This window comes from Stomoxys calcitrans, chromosome 4, assembly GCF_963082655.1.
Source record: "Stomoxys calcitrans chromosome 4, idStoCalc2.1, whole genome shotgun sequence".
NCBI lineage: Eukaryota > Metazoa > Arthropoda > Insecta > Diptera > Muscidae > Stomoxys > Stomoxys calcitrans.
The window spans coordinates 156,820,190-156,843,827 of NC_081555.1; the positions used below are offsets into that span (position 1 = coordinate 156,820,190).

At 32.0% G+C, this 23,638-nt stretch overlaps 1 protein-coding gene across 1 annotated transcript in view; it reads left to right on the forward strand.

Annotated features, from left to right (window-relative positions):
* LOC106081820 (programmed cell death protein 4) overlaps window positions 1-23,638 on the forward strand; it is a 42,472-nt gene that overhangs the window by 12,932 nt on the left and 5,902 nt on the right. The window contains exons 2-4 of the mRNA XM_013244037.2: window positions 3,816-4,920; window positions 5,812-6,239; window positions 7,348-7,487. Of these exons, the coding sequence (XP_013099491.2) occupies window positions 4,095-4,920; window positions 5,812-6,239; window positions 7,348-7,487 (1,394 nt within the window). The 5' untranslated portion in view covers window positions 3,816-4,094. The remainder of the gene's footprint in view (window positions 1-3,815; window positions 4,921-5,811; window positions 6,240-7,347; window positions 7,488-23,638) is intronic.

The window sequence follows — 23,638 nt, forward strand, 5'->3', positions numbered from 1 at the left end:
CACATAATTCTGAAATAGAACGCAAATTGCAATACCATACAAAACACTAAAGCAAAGTCAGTCAACAGTCTAGTATAGCCCATGAATGAAGTAAAGGCAAACCTTCAATACGGTCTTTAACATTACAAAAAGTGCGATTGCTGCCGAACATTATTTCAAACAGTGAGCCCGAGTAGCCGCCGATAGTTATGCAGTAACTAGACATTGTCTCGGTGGGGTCTATAAACTCGAATTCCATGATTGAGGGGTAGCCCGGGGAGTTTACATGAAATGTGCAACAAATGTCCCTCCATATGAGCATTGGTAGTTTGCTGCAGCATTATTCATTGAATGTAAAACTTGGGATCTACACACATGCATTCATACAGTTGTGATCAAAATAATAGGGAGCATACCCTATTTAAAAAAGAAAATGTTTTTTTATAGAAATATTTTTTTACTAGAATTTGTTAAGGTAAGATGTATTACAGTCGGACCTCGATTATTGGGCATGTTCGGAGGCATTATGGATAATCGATTTTCCCGGATAATGGAGTAAAATTTTTTGGGCGAATTATCATCATCAGATTCATCTGAAATATCATCATCAGATTCATCTTATCCGTGACATTTGTCATATCTATAATTGCATAATGAGACAAAACAGCGAATTGGGAAGCATTGTGGTCACACCTGATCAATCTTTTTATTTCTTCAGTATTAAAATCGTCCATTACATTTAATATTTGTGTTACATTATCGGATGCATATGTCATGTCGACGTCTGAAAGAGGAATAGATAAATGTTTAAACCTAGTTTTTAAATTCGGTTTAAATTCCGGTTATATTAATTTTCTGGGCAGAGCAATTTACCCAAGATATTTTGTAAAACTGCAGAACTAACAAATTTCCAGCAATTATCCATTGGGCGAAAATTTTTTTCCAATGACATATTCTGATTTGAAATCATTCACATTTGGTTAAGCCAGTTAGTTGTCTATTAACAAAAGGATTTTGCTATCATCTTTTAGACCAATTGATCTCTTGTTTCAGAAACAAAAAGGATTGTTAAAAAATTCTTAAGATATTTGTTTAGTTACCAGACTTATATGATGGCTTTATAAAGAACTGAAAGTTCGTGAACATTCTTTTAAACTCTTGGCCGAGCTCTTTCCAATTACTAACGCTTTGCACTTGTACGCAGTTGGTCTCTCTTTGGCACCTTATGACCATCTACAAGTTCTTCATCATGGCATATCAAACTGCTTTTCGGCAAACTTCCAAACAATAAACGAAAATGAACAACATTTTGGGCTTGTCTTTATGAAATATGCGCTGCAATTAACCGAAATATATTGGCAAGTTGTTTATACCCACAATTTTGAGTATATTTGAATTCAAGATATACCCATAAAACCTAGAAGTTTGGATTATAAATATAAGTACATTTTTATTCTGTGTATTGAAGAAGGCACAGGGGAGCGTGCTTGGGTGGGCTACTATTTATGATAAGATTATATTTGTAATTTTAATTCATATATAACCTTCTAAATACTCCTTCAATATCACTTATTGATGTTGACATACCAATAAATTTGTCTAGTGAAAATATAAGGTGGCAGCACTCCTATTGTTTTTAACACAGCTGTATATACATATGTATATAAGTAGGCAATTTGCAATGCAACTACTACACCACCACCTCTGTGTTGGTGTATATTGTTGTTTGATAGCCTTTTTCAAGGCATTTTATAAATTCTTAAAAATAGCAACGTTCTTGAAAAAGCGACAATTTCAAGCACAACCATTTTAAGGAGGTTATTGTAACTTAAGACCCTTAATTAAATTATATACACATATGTTTATCAAAAGTTATGTTTGTATACAAAAACATAGAGTAATAGGCTTTGTGAATATGGCCACAAAAAAGTTTAGATTTATCGCATAGCACACTAAATGTAAAGGTGTTTCAATTTGTACGTACCGGATTACCCGTTGGATTCCTTCGTCCACAAGTGTACAACACACTGCTACAACAAGAACTTGACGCAACTTGTCCACTTGGGGATTTTTTTGGAAGAAAGGTCGACTTTACACAAAATTTTCTTATTCACAGAAACATTCCAAACTACCTACTAACATTTCAAATATATCGGCTGAGCCATTGTTCAATCATGCAAATGCAAATTTCCAAATGAATATTCCATTAAGGAACAGTGGCAAACTTCTCACATATCAATGAGTGCTGCCGGATTCAAGTTTAAGCTTAATGATAAGGAACCTCTTTTTTATAGCCGAGTCCGAACGACGTTCCGCAGTGCGACACCTCTTTGGGGAGAAGTTTTTACATGGCATTAGAAGGGGATAACCACATCTGAATTTTTTTCTGATGTTATCGCCAGGATTCGAACCCAGGCGTTCAGCGTCATAGGCGGACATGCTAATCTCTGCTCATGGTGGCCTTGTTTAATCATACTTACACAAACAAACAAAAAATTATCTTAAAACTATCCTCCAAAAATTTTCATTCATTGAGTGCGTAGTACGGCCACACAATTAGTTGCAAGTTTGAAATTGGGCAACATCGTTGTCTTTTTTTTTTCTTTTCCAATCTTAGGATTGGTATTCTATTCTGCTTTCGGAATATCTGTTGAAATTTTCAATTGTTTCGCGAGCGAAATTTTACAGCAATTCAATGTTTTTGCTTCCATAGCAAATCACGTTTTTTTTTATCTGCACTTATTGTTTTCTCTATTTTATATACTTTTTCTCACATAAAGAAAAACGAACCACTGAAACCAATAGAACAAACAAAAATAATGCCGGCAATAGTTTTAAGTGTTGCCACTATAGTAGTTTTTTGTCGCTATAAGCAGAGTACTACTTTTCCGCCTATTTTTAGCCAACACGACGTTTTTTTTATGGAGTTTGACAGCATTCCGCCCAAAAAGCTGAACAGAATGCTCAGCTTTACGCACAATATGTGTTCTGTCAAAACGTATTTTGCGGCTGCCAACATCTTATGTACATATAGAGTACTACTCTACTAATAAATATTGCAAGACACCATCTTGAAATAATAAATCAAAATACCACACATACATCTAAAGCTTAAGCACTTGGCTGATCTCTATGTTAAACAACATCAAGAAGGGCGACACACATCAACCCCCACACCACCCTCAAGCATAATCGTCATCTCTCTTTTGCAAACTCTTTCTCTCGTACATTTACCAGTTTCCTCTCATATTTCCACCTGTGATTTTAAATTCAAACAAATAACGGATGATTTAGTAAAAACACAACAAAAATTTGCTGTGCTTCTTCTTCTCGTTTATTTATTGGAAATTAATTCGATATATTCAAAGCTTTTCCTTAATAAAAACAAATTTTAATATAAATATATGCACATCTCTGAAATATAATTTTAATCGAATTCAAACAGCCGTTTAATCGATATCGGTATATTACTGTTGTTGACATCAGCTAATTTCAATGAATTTGAGAAAAAATCAAGTGACAAATTTGTTTGGGTTTTGAATGTTAATCAGCCTGACAAATTTACCGGCGACTATACATTTTAATAACTAGATGTTAAACGATTTATTCAAGCTAAGAAAAGTCGGAAGTGGTCTCCTCATAGGCGTTTCTACATGTGAAAAAGAAAAGAAGTTAATAAGTTTTATTTATTTGAGGGAACAGAAAAGAACTGTGAAGAAGTCTGCTAACAACAATCGAATGAAAATTTTCTATGATGTTACTTTTTATTTTTAGGCAACAGATAAATAATCTTAATTAAAAAAAAATATATAATATTTATCGCTTTCCATTTTCAGATTTCAATTGAATGACCACAGTATATCATTCCAGCCACCAAGTCTTAAGGCCTTATTAAAAAACAAGTGTCATCACTATTGAATCTGTGAAATCGGTGATCGCGGTAGAGTTCCTCAAAACTCCAAAAAAAAAAAACGAGCACAAAGTCTACCTTGACATTAGCCAACAACTAGCAAACGCACCTGTTTAAACAAGTACAATTTCCAATCATCATATTTACCTAAAAACTCATCCCTCATACACAACCAACCCATCGACAAGTGTAGCCAACAAAAACCATGGAAGTCGAAGCTGCCCCTAATCAAAATGGCTATGCCAGTGCCGAGTCCCGTGAAAGCTCTGTGGAACGTGAGCTTAACGGCGACATCAAAGCTGTCGAATTGAATGGTGGCACTGCCGCTGGTGGTTCCTCTCCCAAAGCTCAAAATGGCCTCATGAAGAAGCCCGCAAATGTTGGCGATAGCCATGATCTGCGTATCAAAAAGAAAGCAAAACGTCTTATACAGCGACAGAATAGTCGTGGTGAAAGCAATGGCGCCGTTGGAGGTTTGCCCGCGGCCATAAATGGCAGTGCCAAAGATTATGTTGTACCTCAACGCCGTTGGAAGAATAGTCGTCGCTCTAGGTCCGGCTATGGTCGCGGTCTGCCCAAAAAAGGTGGTGCCGGTGGCAAAGGTGTCTGGGGCCTGCCCGGCTCCGAAGCCTTGGAGGAGCTGTATGAAGATGAAAATGATCCCAACTACGACAGTGAGTCAAATGATCAGAATGTTGTATTAACGGAAGTCATTCCGGAGCTAACTACAGAGAAGTTCTTCAAATTGGCCGAGCCCATTGTCTTGGAGTACTACGAGCATGGTGATACCCATGAAGTGGCTGTTAATTTTGATGACATTCTTACGGGTTTCTTGCGTCCATATGTTACTAGTGTTATTGTAGAGATTGCCTTGGATCACAAAGATTCACAGCGCGAAATGACATCGGTGTTGATATCCGATTTATATGGTCGTGTTATAACGGCCAAAGATATTGAGAAAGGTTTTGAGATATTGTTGGCAAATCTGCCTGATTTGACATTGGATACTCCAGATGCGCCAAATATTGTGGGTAAGTGAGAAAAGAAACAAAACTTTTAAGGAAAGTAAAAGAAATTTTTCACTATTTACTTACCATTTATTTATACTTTAAGACCAGTGTTGAGAAAATACACACACATTTTTACACATTGTTGTGTACATGAAAAAAAAACGTAAACGCGTGGGCTTGGAAATAGTGTGCATATGTGTTAGAGTGCCCAAAACTGTAGACACATTAACAAATTTTCATCTCAAAATCATAGCAATTTAACATCTGGACATTGAAAACATTAATTTAATGTGTGTCTTAGAGCGACTTTCCGCTTTTCGATGGCAAATTTTTATAGACCCATGATTTCTTCATTAAAACTTCCTAGAATTTGTCGTAGTTTGTTATTGTTGTAGCCGCATTGCATTGCATCCTGTAGATGAGCAAGCTTGTTCCGGTCTAAAGGACCGATCGCCGCGAGAACAGGGTGGCGATTGAATATATTTAAAGGCGCCAATAACTCGCCTTGTCAAACCGAGCAAAGTAGGCACTCAGTATTTGTGCAAGAGCCGGTGCCGCCCGACCTGCGACTGCCGTTGCAGCTACTCCGTTTGGAGCATTCCACTGTCCGCAACTTGCGGACGCGACCGGTAGCTAGCAGCTAAGCTTCTCGTGACAGTAATGAACACCACACAGATCGGACCTCAAAGTTCCAGCCTGTGTGGTGCTCACAGCTATCCCGTGCCGGGTGTCGTAGGTTGTGATTTGATAATGTAAATGTATGTTAATGTATCATCCAAATGAAAGTACATATGCATACATATATTTGAGTTACAGAACTGGGTCTATAAGATTTTGGATAGTAGGCATTTTATAGTTTCGACACTTATTTTTCCAATAATTAATTTTTTTATTTATTTTTTCTTTTTTCAGGCAACTTTTTAGCTCGTGCCGTCGCTGACGATTGTCTACCTCCTAAATTTGTGACCAAACCATCAGAACATGCCGAAGTTAACGAGCATGCTATGACGGCCATACGACGCGCCGATACCCTATTGCACATGAAACAGGGTTGGGCCCATTTGGACAATGTCTGGGGCATGGGTGGTCCTCTGCGGCCTGTCAAAACCATTACCAAGCAAATGACTTTGCTATTGAAAGAGTATTTATCATCACGTGATATACAAGAGGCCCACCGCTGTCTGCGAGAACTGGAGGTGCCACATTTCCATCATGAACTCGTCTATGAGGCGGTGGTTATGACCTTAGAGTCAATATCACAAACAACAGAAGAAGCAATGTGTGCATTATTGTCATCATTGGATAAAGCTTGTTTGGTACTTCCAGCTGGCATGGAACAGGTAAGGAAAATCTAGAGAGAAAAACAAATCAAATCTCGACGAGATTTCTATAGACTTGGACTTTTGGACGAAATTTTCCAAGAAAATTAAATTTTGGCAAAGTTGTTTAGCATCATCGAACAACTTTTGATGAGATATGAAAATCTAATATCAAAGAAATGTTCTATGAAAATAAGATTTTAACTAAATTTTCTAGAGAAAATCAAGTTTTAAAGAAATTTTCTAAAAATCATATTTCTACAGGATGTTCTATGAAAATCAAATTTGGATGACATTTTCTAAGAAAATTAAATTTCAACGAGATTTTCCTAAGATCATCAAATTTCAACGAGATTTTCTAAAAAAGTCAAATTTCCACGAAATTTTCTGTGAAAATACAATTTTTACCAAATTTTCTATTATAATCAAATTTCGGCAAGATTTTCTCTAAACATCACATTGAGAAAAGATTTTCTATAAAAATTAAAAATTCGACGTAATTATGTAAGAAAATCAGATTTAAACGGGATTGTCTATGAAAATCAGATGTTAACGAGATTTTCAGTGAAAATTAATTTTCCAAAAGTTATTCTAGAAACAAAAATTTTTGACGAAAATTTTTTAAACTAAAAATTTTGAAGGGTTCTTTTTAAGTTCCAATATGACAAAAAATTTTTATGAAATCAAATTTTGAAAAAAAAAAATTCTATAAAAAACAAATTTCGACTAAATTTTCTATAAAAAACAAATTTTGACTAAATTTTCTATAAAAAATCCAATTTGACAAAAATTTTTTATGAAAGCAAATTTTGAAAAAAAAAATCTATAAAAAACAAATTTCGACTAAATTTTCTATAAAAAACAAATTTTGGCTAAATTTTCTATAAAAAACAAATTTCGACTAAATTTTCTATAAAAATCAAATTTAAACAAGTTTTTCTATCAAATGTTAACAAAATTTTTTATGAATATAATATTTTGAAGCAATTTTCCATAAAATCAAATTCGACGAATTTTTTCTATGAAAATCAAAATTTGAAGAAATTTATATTATTTATAGAATTTTTTATCTTTCCAACCCAATATTTACAATTGTTTTTTATAAAATGTACGTTTTTTCTTTTTTCAGGGTTTCCTACGAGTTTTTGATGATATGGCTGACATAGTCTTGGACGTGCCACTTGCTTATATTATATTAGATCGTTTCGTGGAGCGTTGCAATCGTGCTGGCTTTATAACAGATAAGATATTAAGTAACATGCCCTCTAGGTAAGTGGAATTGTGCTACCCTTATCATATTTTTACAAAATAGCTGTAATAAGTTTCGAAAGTTTTCTTGAAAGAAAAAACAAATGAGAGAGAAGTCAGAGATTACGATTTGTTTCAGCTATGATGAATGAACTCTGCTGCTAGTTAGCCACTAACTAAAATGTAAATATTGGTTTTGTTTTATACTAGTATAACAATGAGATGAGTGAGTAAAGCATTTCTAATTTGCACAATCCCCAGACGACAACTGTTGTAATTTGTAATGGCTCTTAATTGAGTTGCATAGTCTCCCCTTGTAGCGTTGTCTGGATTTCATCATTCCTGCTATCTGTCTGCCGAGGGCGACGCTCGTTAGTCAGTCAATCATATTTTCATCACGATTACGATTACGACTATTATTTGATTGCCTGCTATACCAATAATAGCCCCCACTCGAGCCTTTTACTTTTTTTTCCTACAAACTGATAACAATTACATTAGCTTGTTGTTGGATGGAAGTATAGCTCAAGTTCTTATCTATCTTTATTAGGGTCTTTATATGCTTTATCATTTTTTTTTTTTTTTGGCATCAAGTGAATTACTGCAAATTTACGACAACGATGATTTGAGTAAGGGGGTGTTACGCTGCGTTGCTTGGAAATACATTTTTAATGTTGGAGTTGATACCATATGGATTTGTTGCAGTTGTTATTCTCATACACAAAAAATCATTATAAACATTTCCTTTATTATAGCAGCCAAAAAATATGACCCATATTTATACAATATTACGATTAAATTCAAAAACACACAATCTCTCAAGTAGGCTGGCTCATTTTGGAATCGATATCTATAAACCTGATAGCAAAATATAATTTTATATTCTAATAGCAACAAATCACTTTTATCAATAAATGATGTAAACATTTGATAAACATTTTCAATATAGGCTGGTGCCATTACACAATTTAACTCAAGACCTCTAATATGAAAGTGAAATGGGCCAATAAATTATTAACTCGTTTAACATTCATCATTCCTTTTTTTTTGGTGACTATATGCGACTATAACCCTACAAAATTAACACAATTCATAAAAATTTGCTAAAAAATAAATCAAGAATTAAATACTACTCATAAACAGTTAATCTCGTAAATTTAACAAATATTGCCAATAATAATTTACAATACATAAAATGAGAAGTAAAAATTAAAAAAAATTTCTTAAAAATAAATCAAGAATTAAATACTAGTCAATAACAGTTAATCTCATATATTATAAATTATAATACACACAACTAGATGTTCGCATTACAGTAAAATTAAAAAAAATCACAAAAACTTTCTGAAAAATCTTCTGAATTAACGTAAAAACTAACAATAATATCTTAACAGTTTTATAAATAATTGGAAAAAAAATTTGATATATATTTAACAATAACAACAACGAAAACAGTTTAATGGTAGACTACTCTCCCTCTTTTATATCCTATTATTTTTTGATTGAGTATGTTTTGTAAGGAATGTATCAATATGGCCAATAGATGGTCATAAAAGAACATTTGATTTGAGTGTAAAAATATAGCCAATCGTCTTGATTGGATTTTGTGGAAACCAAATTAAAAAGTTCAATTTCTGAAAGAGAGTAGTTTTTTATTTTACTTTTTGATTTTTATATATTTTTTTGTTTGTTTATTTTTTGTTTATTTATTTTTTGTTTATTAATTTTTTTGTTTATTTATTTTTTTGTTTATTTATTTTTTTGTTTATTATTTTTTTGTTTATTATTTTTTGTTTATTTATTTTATTTATTTATTTATGCTATTTATTTATTTTTTTGTTCATTTATTTTTTTGTTTATTTATTTTTTTGTTTATTTTTTTGTTTATTTATTTTTTTGTTTATTTATTTTTTTGTTTATTTATTTTTTTGTTTATTCATTTTTTGTTTATTTATTTTTATTTGTTTATTTATTTTTTTGTTTATTTATTTTTTTATTTATTTATTTTTTTGTTTATTTATTTTTTGTTTATTTATTTTTTTGTTTATTTTTTTTTTGTTTATTTATTTTTTTGTTTATTTATTTTTTTGTTTATTTTTTTTGTTCATTTATTTTTTTTTATTTATTTTTTTTTGTTCATTTATTTTTTTTATTTATTTTTTTGTTTATTTTTTTTTGTTTATTTTTTTGTTTATTTATTTTTTTCTTTATTTATTTTTTTGTTTATTTTTTGTTTGTTTATTTATTTTTATATTTTTGTTTGTTTATATTCTTTTATTTTTTGTTTAATTTTTTTATTATTTATTTTTATTTTTTGTTTAATTTTTTTTATTATTTATTTTTATTTTTTGTTTAATTTTTTTTATTATTTATTTTTATTTTTTTTTTATTATTTATTTTTATTTTTTTTTTAATTTTTTTTTTATTTTTTTTTTTTATTATTTATTTTTATTTTTTTATTATTTCTTTTATTATTTCTTTTATTTTTATTATTTTTTTTTATTCCTTTTTTTATTTTTTATTATTTCTTTTATTATTTTTTTTGTTATTATTTTATTATTTTTTTCTATTATTTTTATTATTTTTGTTATTTTTTTTATTATTTTTTTTATTTTATTTTTTTTATTTCATTTTTTATTTTATTTTTTATTTTATTTTTTATTTTTTTTTTATTTTATTTTATTTTTTTTTATTTTATTTTATTTTTTTTTATTTTATTTTTTTTATTTTATTTTTTATTTTTTTTTATTTTATTTTCTATTTTTTTATTATATATTTTTTATTTTATTTTTTTGTTTTATTGTTTTTATTTTATTATTTTTATTTTATTATTTTTATTTTTTTTTTTATTTTATTATATTTTATTATTGTCCGATGTCGCCCAAATTTGGGACAGTGATTTGTGTTAGGCTCTTCGACATATTTCTGCAATTTGGCTCAGATCGGTCCAGATTTGGATATAGATGCCATATATCGATTTAAGGTCTTACGCCCATAAAAGGCGGATGTTTTTTCCGATGTCGCCGAAATTTGGCGAGTTGTCTTAGGCCCCTTGTCCCAGATCGTTTTTTTTTTTTGTTTTTATATTTTTATTTACTTTTTTATTCTTTGTATTTATTGTTTTTTTTATTTTTTCATATTTTTAATTTTTATTTTATTTATTTTAATTTAATATTGTTCGTATATTTTAATTTATTATTTTTATTTTATTTTTTTTATATTTTTTTATATTTTTTTATATTTTTTTATATTTTTTATATTTTTTATATTTTTATTTTTATATTTTTTATATTTTTTTATTATTTCTATTTTTTTATTATTCCTATTTTTTTATTATTTCTATTTTTTTATTATTTCTATTTTTTTATTATTTTTATTTTTTTATTATTTCTATTTTTTTTTATTATTCCTATTTTTTATTGTTTCTATTTTTTTATTATTTTTATTTATATATTTTATTATTTTTATTTGTTTATTTTTATTTTTTTTTATTATTTTTATTTGTTTATTTTTAATTTTTTATTATTTTATTACATATTTTTATTTTCATTTATTATTTTTATTTTTCCAAATTTTTATTTGTTTTTCTTATTAATAATTTTATTTATTCTTTTATTTAAATATGATATATTTTTACACCGATCATCTAATAACGTATAGTATATTATTTTGTTTGAGTTCACATTTGGATAATTCCTTATTTTATTTTTATTTTATATTTTTCCAAACTTAACCCATTAATGCATAAAGCTCCCTAGCATGGTTTTTTTTTACTAAATTCCACCAGCGCCAAAAATCGAATTACACTGTAGCGTAGCCCAAAATAAAAACTTAAATATTAAAAGGAAATAAATTTAAATTTAATATACTTAGTCAGTATCGAAGGAAATAAATTTAAATTTAATATACTTAGTCAGTATCGAGGGGTTCCCCAACCTCAATTAAACTAATACAGCAAGAAAAGAGTCTTTAAAGATAGCAAACTGTCCGAATCATGTCTAGCGAAAAAAATGTTTGTAAATCTTTGATTAGTTGCTAGAAATGTTAAGAAAAACTTTTATTCTAAAAGCATTATTAGAATGAGAAAATATTCTCAGTTCCAAAGGCAATTGATACCAAACTCGAGCAACACGTATGACAAACGATTTCTCGAATGCAGATTTAAGGATCTGGGAATTATAATTTATTAATTAATAATTATTAAATTTTTACTTTATAGCTTTTAGAGCGCACAACAAGCCGATTACTGGCTTAGGTGTATGTCCACAGAAGCATGGGGCGGATTAATATATGCACCCTCTTTTCAACCTAACCTAACCTTAATTTCTTTTAGAATTAATTGGTTATTAATAAGCGATTAAAAAAATATTTTTTATATAAAAGCGGAAACTAAATTTTCACAAAGCGTTCTTTATAAAGGACGATATGCAGATAGTACGCTTAACGTAGGCCAATCTGTGTTAAATTTTTATTACAATTTAAACGACCATATTGTCATGAGTTATTTCCACAAATCGGAAAAATAAAAATATTGGTTCCGTTAACACACCATACATTTAAAATTGGTTTTCTTGCTTTTATTTACGTTCCACGCTGATTTTTTAGACGTTTTTTTTAATTTTTTTAGTAAACAAGAACTTGAAAGTTGGAACTTGATCAAAATTATAGAATAACGCTAAATGTTGATTGATATGTTCTTACTTCTTTTCTATATGGGCTTCCAAAATATTCATATAAATGAGCACGTAGCGCGAAAAATGAAAACGTCCTAAAAAAAGAAAAAAATGCACTAATGGGTTAAAGAAGACAATATTGTTGTTGTTTTTTTTTTTTTAATTTTATTTTGTGTTTATGCACTAATTTTTTTACAATACATCTCTTAAATATACTTAAATTTTAACTTCAAAATTATATTTTTCCCAAATTAAGCACCAATTTTGTAATTTTACTTTAGGTAAATTCTGTATCTCTCTTTTCTATGATATTTTTTGAGTATTGCGGTTAATGAGACGCTCCTATTGACAATCACTTTTTCTATCTTCGCACTTTCGGTTAAATTGAAGAAATTAAAAATAATCAAAGACTTGTGCCAGCAAAAGTATCTTTTTAATTAAAAGTTCAGATAGAAAGAGTGTTCATTCAAAGTCATTAAAAATTTAAATTTTAAAAATACTACAATCCATTTTTTGTATCATATCATAGAAAGAAATTGTCTAAATGTATGCCAAAAAAAAACTAGATGACCTCAATATGCTTCTTATATATGTAGATTATATAAAAAGATACTTTTATCTGTTTTGATTCGAAAACGTAAATATTTTTGGTGAATGCAAAAATGATAAATAAAAAGAATTTGTGTTTCAGTTGCGCATACCCCTTCAATGTGGCGACTGACTGATTCTTTATCATTTCATTAAATATTATTTTCTTTGACATTTTGAAAACAAGCATGCTTATTATGCCACATACACATACATACCTTTGTGTACATAAATAAATTAAATTTTATTTTGTTTTTTCTGGCTCGCTGGCTAATCGCAATTGAATAACAACAGAAAAAAAAACCAACGAAACATAAATAATTCTTTCGCTGTGGCATTTAAGCAACGTAATCTTTAAAGAAAAAAATTAAATAAACAACATCAACAACAAAACCAGTCTTGTTTATGTTCAACCTACCGCTCTCTATCGCTCTCCCTCTCTTGCTACTTGCACACCAACTAACAACACCTGATAATCAACCGGCAAAAAATTTTTTTGGTTCTTGTTTTCCTTTCATTTTCTTCATCTACGCTTAAAGTCAATAACAAAAAACCAAAAACAAAATAATAGCCATATTATAAAAAAATAACTTAAAAACAAAGCAAAAAAGAAATTAATTGCGTCGTAGCAAAATTTCAAGCAACCACAATATAAAAATAAAAAATACTACAGTCTGTCTTATTTTAAATGAAAACAAGGCGTAAATTATAGCGAGAATAAAACAATTAACCCATTGAGAGTCGCAACAGATTGTAGAAAAAAACAAACAATACACTCAACATTCAAGTAAGCAATGTTTGCATTTTTATAATCACCACGACATAAAGAGGTGGGAGGGGTATAGTATCTAATTATTCCGATTGTGACATCCGAAATACTGATTGCATCTCCTGAAATTTATACATACATATGTATATAGATTTATCGTCTTGACATTCAACCTCTATCAATGTTGTTGTTGTTGTAACCACATTTGCATGTGGAGGTGGCGATCCTCGTCAAGCTGCTGTAGGTGAGCAAGCTCGTTTCGGTCCAACGGTCCGATCGCCGCGGGTTTAAAGGCGCCAATAACTCGCTTGGTCATATCGAGGATCATAAGCACTCAGTATTTATGCAAGAGCCGTTGTCGCTCGGCCTCTCACTGAGACTCTCCGCTCTACACCACTGAATCTCCGCGACTGCCGTGTCAGCTACTGGGTATGGAGCATTCCACTATCCGCAACCTGTGGACGCACGCAGTTGCTCGCATCTAAGCTTCTCGTGAAAGCTATTAGCACCACACAGATCGGACCTCAAAGTTCCAGCATGTGTGGTATTTACAGTTTTCCCGTGCGGGGTTATTCGATTTGGTATGGGATATGCACTTATGCCGTATCAATTACAAACCCAGTAAGAATTTACAGGAGAGTAAGAAGAGCCATTTTCTGCAATGCTGCACATGTCTGATGGGAAAAATCTCCAGTAGAAATTTGCAAGGTCTCAATTATCAAACTCTCAAACTCTCTCTTTCTCTTCAGCTGGCAAATAAAGTATGCGAACGACTTCCAGTAACAATATGTGCAAATTTGCACAAATTTTTAAGTACACGAACACACCTTATGTGTCTCGTTGTACCTTTCTTTCCACGAGAGCCAATAGAAGGTGTCAACGAAAGGAGAAGACAATATTTACTTGGAATAAACATTTACTTATTTAAACATGTACTTGATACAAATAACCAAGGATGGAAAGATAGATCATCAAAGAAAAAATACAAAATCAACTTTCGGCATGACCTTACTAGTAAACGAATGAACGAAGCTGATTTTGTGAACTGAATGAACGAATCTGATTTAGTGAACTGGAAAAAGAAATTCGGGGTTACTTTAAAAAACGACATTAGAAACTGTGTTATCCAACCTTCGACGATACGCGTTTGACCAGCAGTACCTTAACCTAAGGACCTTAACTCTTGCTGTAACATTATTACAGAACATTTACTCCTCTACACAAAACCTATCGTAGATTTGAAATGGTTTATTTGACATATTTCCTTTATAGAACTGTCATATAAACCTATTTTAAGGCGTCATAAAGTTGTGTGAATAAGGCCGTTAGACTCTGCAGTGGGATGTGCCCGTAACAAGCCATTGGTTGGACGTTTGTTTTTTTGGTAACATTTCCGCACCTTATTCTGATTCCCTCACACTCAAGTCTTTTTGCTTCCTTCTGCTTTCATTAAGTTAAAATTACTACATATTAATAGTTTTAATGTCTCCTTTTTTGGTCTTTTAATAATTTGACGTTTTAACAATAGGCTATATATAGAATACCATAAGTGATTACTACTTTTACATCCAAATATGGGTTAATAATTTGTCATCGTGTCAGATTATTGCAGTATCAAATATTGAAATTTGCCTGAAATACTACGCAAAGCAAAAGCCGGCATTGTTATTATTGTGCCGGCAAAATGAAACCAATTCTTCTTCTTATTTCTCTTTCACATCTTACGTAAGAGCAATTTAATTTATTTATACACTTTCATTTTGTTATTCGTTTTTGGTATTTTTGTTTTTCATTAGATAGATGGGCTGATGATATTAAATAAACACAACAATGAATGCCCCAACTCATGTGCGCCTGTCAGGCACATAGTGCATTTGTGTTTGCTAATTTGGTTGTCATTCTGACGTTAGTCTATTAAGACATACCCGAATCAAGCCGGCTCATGCCAATATTTTTTATGGTTGTGTTGTTTTGTTGTTTGCTTGTGCCGGTAAATTATTTAATTAATATTCATTGTTTTGAGGCATTTTGAAATTAACACCCGTTTTGGGCTACTGACATTTTGAAAACACCAAAAAGTTGTAGATGGCGTGATATTAAACCGCTTCTTTAGAACACAGAAGTTAATTGTGAAAAAGTTGTATTGTTTTACTATATACATAGAGACATACAAATAAAATCATAATAATTTGATATGAGTGTTATGAAGTTTTGAATGTTATTTTTTTTAATGTTTAAATTGTTAAGTGAATTCTCATTTTTTTCTTTTTAAGTTATTTGCCATTTGTTGTGAACTCTCTATTCTTTCTAAAACTTCAAATGTATTTTACTTATTTATTATTAGCGGCTTCGTATTTTCCCCATTGTTTCACAGCCAGGAATTTTCACTGTAAAAAATAACGCTGCGTAATGAATATTCATACCACGTAATCCGAGAATGCAATAGCTTAATGCAAACCACCTACATATTTGAATTAAATTGTTTTTATGGCATTTTTTTTAGGCCTTTGACGAAATGTACAATAAAACAAATTTTTAAACAGTTGGTCATTCCCAACATGAAAACTATATATATTAGTGAAAATGACAAAAATGTGTGAAATTAATCCAAATTTCAGAATCCTTTTGCTCGATATGACCACCTTTTGTCATCACGAGAAGTTCAGCTGAGAGCTATCTGAGGCGTCCACAAACAGGTAGCTACTCCGTATACTCCAGAGTAGCTGCAAATGCTGTTGCGAACAATCAGCGGTATCGAAGTCTCTGTGAGAAGACGGCTGGCACTGGCTCTTGCTTAAATACGGAGTACCTGTGATACACTCGATATAACAAGGCGAGTTATTGGTACCTTTAAATAATCAAAGGCCATTAAATTTCTGCGGCAATCTGTGCTAGTACCGGAATAAGCTTACCCAACTCTGAAGTTTGGCAAAGATCGCTACACCAGCAGGCAAATATGGCTACAACACCAACAACCTTTTGCCTTGACTATTGATCTAAGTCGGTATTTTGACATATTCCCGTCAATGCCTTTCTTCAGTGCATCCATAATGGCATATTTTTTAGTCCTTACCTTTATTTGAATCGACCGTCTTGTTGAAACCACATGTCATGCAAGTCTCGTCATGGATATCATCTCACGGTAGCGCTCACCATTTACAGTTACATTACGATTCGCATCATCTTTGAGAAGTACGATCCAATGATGCCACCAGCCCATCAACCGCACCAAACCGTGACTTTTTCTACTTATTAAGTACCCATTGAGTCAAAAATAAGCTTCGTCGATGGAATGGAAAAAGCGCGCGATGAAATTTTTTAACATAGCACGCATTTTGGATATTAAATTTAATAATTTGCAAGCGTTGTTCGTTTGTAAGATGATTCATGGTTAAATTGTAGACCAAACTGAAGATGTTTGACGTGAAATAAAACACGAAACGTGCGTGAGCTGTTTAAACCAGTGTTGCCAAAAAGATAATAGCTAAAAATCGCCCATTATAAGATGTTTTCTTAAGAAATATTATTTACAAATAAAATTTACAAAAAAAAATGTTACCGCTACCAAAGTCTGATAAAACGGTTGATCAACCCAAATTTTTGAATAACCCCCTTATCGGATTCGTAAACATTTACTTTTTATTTTTCTGTGCATTTCCTTATTGCCTTTGCCATTTCTTATAAGTTTTGTCAAATTGGTTAAAGTAAAGATATACCTCCCATATAAATTCAAAGCCCGATTTTCATGGATTTGTCAAAAATTTTAAAATAATTGTTTTATTGCCCGTTTGGATGTAGGGTATTACGTAGTCGGTGCAACCTAATATTTTTGTCTTACCATGTTTATTTTTTATTTGTGTTGTTTATGTAATTGAAATTATTTAATACAAAATTATATCATTTTAATTAACGGAATAAAACAATTCTCCCCATAATGTGCATTTAGATTAGATTTATAATCTTAAGAATATGGATTTAAATACACCCAATTTAGTGGTAGGGGGCAGAATGAAATAGTCTAATGAGTACGATGTGATAGAAGTGAATACGAAAGCGTGCACATGCACATCTACATAGTACATACAATAGGTGTATGTGTAAAAGAAAAGCTTTGCTTTTTATTTCTCTGTCATTTTCAATGCAATTTTTGCACTGCCACCACATTGGGTTGACGGTGTCTGTTGGTGCATTTTTTTTAATACATGTTTGTTTGTTTGTTTGGGATAGTGTGGTAGTATTGGTAATATGGTACTTTAGTAGAAGTGCAACAACCTACATGTGGTTCAAGATCGTTTGAAAACTACGAAAAAGCTTTTGCAACAACTGCATTTGTTTACCGTTGAGAAGCCCATGTAATATAACAACAACAACAAATTGCACATTGTTTTTGTATTCATAGGACAGCGCTGAACCGGTGGAAACACTCCTCTTTTGAGCTTTTTTAAGCTTTTCCTTTAGCACAAAGCAAATACACACTGTCTCCTCTCTGTATATTGTTTTATGCCGCCAACCTTCCCCCTTTCTTTCGCTCGGCACCTACTAGCTAGCTGTGCTCATCTAAGCACTATGTTCTTCTATGTGGTGACCATCACGTACCTTAGCTATAGCTACCAACTAACTCATACATAGAACGTGAGCGTGTGGTATGTATGCCGCACAACCATAACCAACCACAATATGTTTTGCCTTGAGCTTTGAAGGAGGAGGCTAATGCACTTTGCTCTTAAAAAAAATAGTTTAGCACACAAAGACACTCGATTCGTTCGTTCTGCATGCAAATGTAAGTAATGGTGGGGTATACATCTGCAACTCGTCGCTATTGATGATAACTGTCTATGGTGATAAATAACTAAAAAACAGTTCAAATGATTAGAAATTATGAATTTTATGTCATTTTATAAAATCGAATAATCTATGTATATATGTACCTATAATAAAAATCCAACAATATTAATAAAACCATAAAAAATAATCTGAAATTGAATCTCAATTTCAGATTATTGGCTAACTGACACCCCACCAAGTGCCGGTGTCAGTTAGCCACAAAAGCTCCAATGTCGAATAATTTTCCCCACTTGCTCTACACATGCTCTCATTTGCCACACCTATTCTACATAGTGCTCTCGTAGTCTTATGCTCCTTTTAACATACCGAAAGTTATACTGATCTTCTTATATCCATTTAATAATAGCCTCGTCTTCTCATCGAGCGTTTGTCGCCCACGCCCTTGGCTGGAATTGCGTCGCGCAGAAAGGCTTCGAATTATCCGAGTTAATTAACTGCAGTTCTTTGGCATTCACGCCTGCTCTTTCATTCCTCCTTACACCGCTATGGGCCCAGACAGTGGGGATCGTGCCATCCTCAGATAAGGCTTTAATCTCCTTCTTACACTCCAAGACTCCAGATAAGGCTTTAATCTCCTTCTTACACTCCAAGACTATTCGTTACCTTAACGTCCTGGTTTTTGGAGCCCTGATGGCCAGTTTACTTCTCGCAACGATGTTCACACTCGACAAAGATTTTATTTTGGGGGGATCCACCATACTATTCAGGCGTAATTAATATTGGTCTAAAACGCTCCTGTAAAGTCAGTGGACTATCCTCGAATTCAGGTCCCATTTCGAGCCTGCGGCATGTTTATATAACGCCAAACATTTGTGGGCCTTCTCAGTACAGTCTTCTCTGGGTAAACATACCGCCTCCAAGACCCTTTCTGACTTTCTGCTTAGCTTATACAGATTCCTACACATTAAATTAGTATAACACTTCTGCGCAGCAGGCGGTTCTGAATCCCTACTCAGTCGGGATCCTTAATAGGTTCTTTATGTTGTTCACTCCTATCGGTGAGTGGCGAATTAATGTCCTACTGTGGCGTGCCTTGCACCACTTTATCCCTTATGTCCCACAATGTATCCACCTGATTTTTTAGCATATCGTTTATGCAGTCTCTGAGGACCCGGTCTACCAGGAACTGGTGTAAGGATTGGACCAGTTTGTCGGTCCTCACATTGTTTAAAGGTCCCTTGATGACAATCTTTAGACATTTCGCTGCATGTCCTTCTCTTTATCATGGTATCCACAATACGTTCTAAGGTTTTGATTAGAAATTACGTACATACGCTCTATAGGATTTTGGTGTTGCACAACTTGTCTTGCCAGGCATGGGTATAAATATCACCCTTGCTTTGTAATTAAGATTAGAAATTAAAAATAATTATATTCATATGTATTTTGCAAATTCAGCCATTTGGCCAACGGGTCATACAGACCTTTTGATCCATTAGCCGAACTCAATAGATATTCAAGCTCCTTGAACTCCTCTAATTTTTGGCACCAAGCACAAAATTCGTAGTATTGTTATGTTATTTAGGACATTACTGGCTAAGCTGTATGTTCGTAATGGCTAGGGGGAGTGTGATATTTAAACTTATGTCAGCTCGAAATATTTCAAAGTGTTCTTATATTTTAAACAAACCTCATACATTTGTGATCAAACATTCATGCCCAAGAGCAGCAAAAGTGAAAAGCATCCTTCCTCCAATTATTTTTTTCCCTCCAAGAAAAATACTTTTACATTTTTTCACTCCCCTAAAATGTGCAATGCATATTGTTCAAATGTTTTTATGTACACTGCATATGCTGTATGTGTCCTTTGAACTAAAGACTGTTTTTATACGATATTTGAAGGTTCAGTTCTTTTGTTATTTGTCATTCAGTGATTTTCTATTTCTCTTTGAAGATTTAACATTGAAAGCCTAGAAGTAGGCTATGTTTTTTTAAAGCTCTTCCAACACAAATACAACATCTTCTGTTGTGATTTATTAAAACATACAATTTTATATCAGCAAAGAGAAGGATATTCGTTTTACTGGACCATAATTATTTCTGATTATTATTTCAAAGACTTCTTTTACCGTTGTTTGTGTTGCCTTGGAAAGAAGGTCACACAATTTTATAAGCAATTAATAAGGAGTAATAAAAACTAGGTTTTAAGTTTTGATTCAACCAATTTTAAGCATGCACATTTCCAATGGTAGAGGGTTTCGTTAACCACAACAAAAATGGATTTTTAAATATTGTATCCTTGACAATTTCCATCACATACATTGTTTAAGAGCTATAAACAAATTCTGTATTACTTTGCAAATAACAAATATTTTTGGATGACGGCCAAATTGTGTTTGATGGTACCCCGTGTGTAATACATAACTTTGGGTACACCTCATAATCAATATTGTATGCACTTTCGAGATTATTATGTTCTATAAATATTCTAAAGAATTTGAAATACTTTTTTTTTTTTTTGCAAATAAAATGAAAGCTAAGGTCATAAAGGGTGATTTTTTTAGCTATTATCTTTTTGGCAACACTGGTTTAAACAGCTCACGCACGTTTCGTGTTTTGTTTCACAGTCAAGCGTGTTCAGATTGGTCTATAATTTAACCATGAATCGTCTTACAAACTAACAACGCTTGCAAATTATGAAAGTTCATCGCGCGCTTCTTCCATTGAGCGACGAAGCAATTTTTTTTTATTTTGAGTGAAGATCAGCCAGGAGAGTTGCAAGAGCTACCAATGAATCTAGAAAAAGGCACAGTTTGGTGCGTTTTATGGGCTGGTGGCATCATTGGGCCGTACTTCTTCAAAGATGATACGAATCGTAACGTAATTGTGAATGGTGAGCGCTACCGTGACAACAATGGACTTATTGAGAGGCGAGTGCGGTGAACATTTTATTTCACATTCGTGTCTATACAGACAAGCCCGCTTCAATTGACGCATTGAAAGACAACATTGAAGCATTAATTCGTGAGATACCGGCCGAAATGTTGGGAGTAAGCGGGTGGACCATTTGAGGCGCAGTCCCGGTCAACATTTACATGCACTAATCTTCAAACATTAAATTTATGGACTGCACTATCGACTCAAATAAAGATTTCACGCATTTTTCTGAAGTTTATGACTTTTTTTGTTTACGAAAAACTTTCCTATAGCTTTTAAAAAACCCCCCTTTATTTATTTACATTGCTGAGTGTCGAAAAAATGGATTTGACTACAGAGTGTTGCCAATTTAAACGATCACTGTGGTTACGAAATCATGTGACACATTTTTTCGTAAGCATTCTTGGTTTAGACGTGTTTTATGTGACGGTGCTAAGTCTTGTTGGTACGTCTATGGTCTACGATCGGAATATTTTCGTAGGCTCAAATACCCGTACGTGAGCTCGGTTAAGAAAACACAATCATTTTGGGAGTTTACTTGTTCAATTGGAGTTTAATTGTTCAATTGGAAAGTTTTTCTCGTTAGAGAACACGATGTTTGGCAACGCTACCAGTATCATTATTACGATTTATGTTGCGATACACAAACATCTTGTTCATTTTGATGTATGTATTTTGATTTTGATTCGCCAATAATAGCTGGTTGTAACAACCAACTTTTACGCAATCAAACTATTACGCTTGAGCTGCATCACAAATATGATTCCTTTTAAATGAACTCAGAAGCAAACTTTTTGGTGGTTTGACAATATAATGAGCTATCAATAAAACTAATATCATATAGCAGTCATTGCTACTTGGACAGCTACACCAGTGTAAACTTGATAACACTTAGTGTCAGCTTCCCTGTAATATGAATTTTTATGTTAAAATAAGCAAGAAGCATAGAAAAATCGTTTTTGTACACACCAACAACACACCATTAGTGCCAAAATAAACAAAATGTTAAGCAAAAACAAAAATATTTAATTGTTTGGGATATTAAAGGCAAAATAATTGTTACCTCATTTTGCCTAGCTTGCTTGCTGCTAACGAGTGAGGTGCTGCCAACAAACAACGAAATGCAAGTTGCTGTCGTTGCTCTACACATCGTACTAAACCACGACGACAACAATTTTTGCCAAACTTGTTTCTGTTGCTATTGTCGCAAAAGACAATGTTTATTTTTGCTAAGCAAAAGTTCATTCACCCATTGACCTTTTTTTCGTTGCAACAAGATGGTTTGTGCTGCCGTATGTTGGGAGAGGAAAGCCGAAAGGAAAATATACGATGACAACAAAAACGAAAAAAATAATGTACACTTAAGCCAACACCATTTAACAGCGTAGCGTAACGTAACGTAGCGCATGCTATATAGAGAAGCAGTTTGCTCCTCTTTCAAGTTTTCTTTGAAGAAACTCTCGCAATACACCACTACACAGCTTTGCCGTTTGTTGTTTGTTTTTCTGCCTATTGTGCCGGTGATGCAGTGGCTTGAAGCTATTTCTTTTTCTTGCATTATTTGTAATAACACGTTTATGTTTTGTGCAGTTTAGTATGCATAAAGGCTTTTCTGAAATAGGTAGGGGTTTTCTTTCTTTTTGTTTTTGACCACTTGGCCAAGAAAACGAGTTTTTTCATTGATGTTTATTGGTTAAAGTGCTTAGGTTTGCCTTGCAGGGGAACTGTGGGTAAATATTTGTTGGCCGATAGTTGCCGTGATTTATTGTAGTTCTATCCAGTGCACTGTTTAGTTATCTATGTTTTCCAAAATTTCAAATGAACATTCCGTTAAGGATCAGAGGCTATTTCTATCATATCAATGAGCGCAATCCGATTAAAGTTTAAGCTCAATAAAGGGGTAGTGTTTGTTCTTATTTGCAATTCTTCATATGAAAAACGGTTTGGCCAGAAAAGTATTTGTCGTAGGCGGTTATTTTGAAAACTTTGCTTTTGCGGGTAGTCGCCTGTGTCAAGCTCCAAGTTGTACAGCCACAAAATAAAACTAGATTTCACACTACTGTTGAATATTCTGACTTTTGTATTATATTATTTGTCCTTGCATCTTTAAACTTTGTTGCGGATGTCTTTATTCTGATCCTCCGTCGTTTGTAATTGTGCTGCCTTGCAAGGAAAGAAAAAATGGACAATATATTTTTTTTATTTATTTGTACTTTTTAATTTTTATTTTTATCTGTTTTTTATTTAATTATTTTTTTTTTATTTAGTTATTTTTTTTATTTAGTTATTTATTTTTTCATTTATTATTTTTTTTATTTATTATTTTTTTTTTTTGTATTTTTTTATTTATTATATTTTTGTATTTTTTTTATTAATTTTTTGTTTTTCATTTTTTTATGTCAAACTTTTAATTTTTATTG